The sequence below is a fragment of the Synchytrium microbalum genome (genome assembly GCF_006535985.1).
Source record: "Synchytrium microbalum strain JEL517 chromosome Unknown SmJEL517_scf0153, whole genome shotgun sequence".
Taxonomy (NCBI): Eukaryota; Fungi; Chytridiomycota; class Chytridiomycetes; order Synchytriales; family Synchytriaceae; genus Synchytrium; species Synchytrium microbalum.
The window spans coordinates 1,296-2,537 of record NW_022158502.1 but is presented as its reverse complement, the minus strand read 5'-3'; the positions used below and the strand labels follow the sequence as shown (position 1 = coordinate 2,537).

Sequence of the window (1,242 nt, the reverse complement as noted above, 5' to 3'; positions counted from 1 at the left end):
TATACACGTTATTAAAAAAAAAAAAAAAAATGGCATCGAAGACTTGGCCATCCATCTGTCAATCGTATGAAAAGCACTCTTCCTGACATCGACTTTGACTCTCATTCGGATGAATGCCGCTCTTGTATTCGGGGAAAGATGCCAGAGGACTCGTATCCAGCATCCAAATCACCTAAGCCATCTTCTGTCTTGGAAGTATTAGCAGCCAATGTTATGGGTCCATTCCGTAAAGCATCTAGAGATGGGTCTATTTACTACTTGGCTGTCTTAGATATTGGTAGCCACTATGGTTGGATTATCCCATTGAAGAACAGGGCAGATGCTACTCCTCGCATTGCAGATCTCATTCGCCTCCTAGAGACTCAATATAGTGACCGTAAAATCAAGGGCCTACAGACCGATAATGCTCCTGAATTCACCGCTAAAGTCATGCAGGAATTCTTACCATACTCGCACGATCAAAATAGTGCTATAGAACGATTCAACCGCACTATCCAAGAACGTAGTAAAACAATGTTGGATGCTGCAAATTTGGATTCTCGTTTTTGGGCTGATGGTATGCTCACGGCTGTCTATTTGGAAAACCGGACTACAACTAGTGCTCTCAAAGCTCATTTAACACCATACGAAGCTCTCAACGGCAAGGCTCCAAGTTATGATAATCTTCGTATCTTTGGGTGTGATGCCATCTGCCACGATCCAACACAGCTCGATAAACAGAATCCATAGATGCTGTCTTTATTGGCTACGAACCTACTCCATTTGAATCAATTAGAGGCTGGCGTTTCTGGGATGTAGAATCACGAAAGGTTTTTTATTCACGAAATGTGATTTTCTTGGAAGAATCTAATGATACCATGCCAAGACCTAAATTGCCAAACGTAGCTGGTATAGATGCATCTGGTACATCAAGCTTATCTCCGGCATCACGTCAATTGGCTGCGAAAAACACTGATAATCAGCTCTCGACGAGATCAGACTTTATGGAATTCCTCGATGAATCAGCATCCGGCACCGATAAAATTCAACTTCCTTATCGCGCTCCATCCCTCAACTGGTTTTGAGAGCTTTAGCCTTGAATCCTGGCCAGCAACGTCGTGTAGAGGTCCGAACGCCTTCTCCAGAGTACGAAGATGCTAATAATAACCATGATGGTGATCGAGACGACGCCTCTCCTGAGCCAGATCCTGCTCCTGCTCCAGGTTTTAATGATTTTTTTATTTTTTTATAATAACGTGTATA

General features: G+C 43.0%; 1 protein-coding gene across 1 annotated transcript; it reads left to right on the top strand.

Annotated features, from left to right (window-relative positions):
* Positions 1–138: 138 nt before the first annotated feature.
* SmJEL517_g06304 (uncharacterized protein) lies at positions 139–1,064 on the top strand (the record flags this gene model as incomplete). Its single annotated transcript, XM_031172230.1, has 2 exons — positions 139–679; positions 730–1,064. 2 exons carry the CDS (start codon positions 139–141, stop codon positions 1,062–1,064), a joined length of 876 nt encoding a protein of 291 aa, XP_031021795.1.
* Positions 1,065–1,242: the final 178 nt, after the last annotated feature.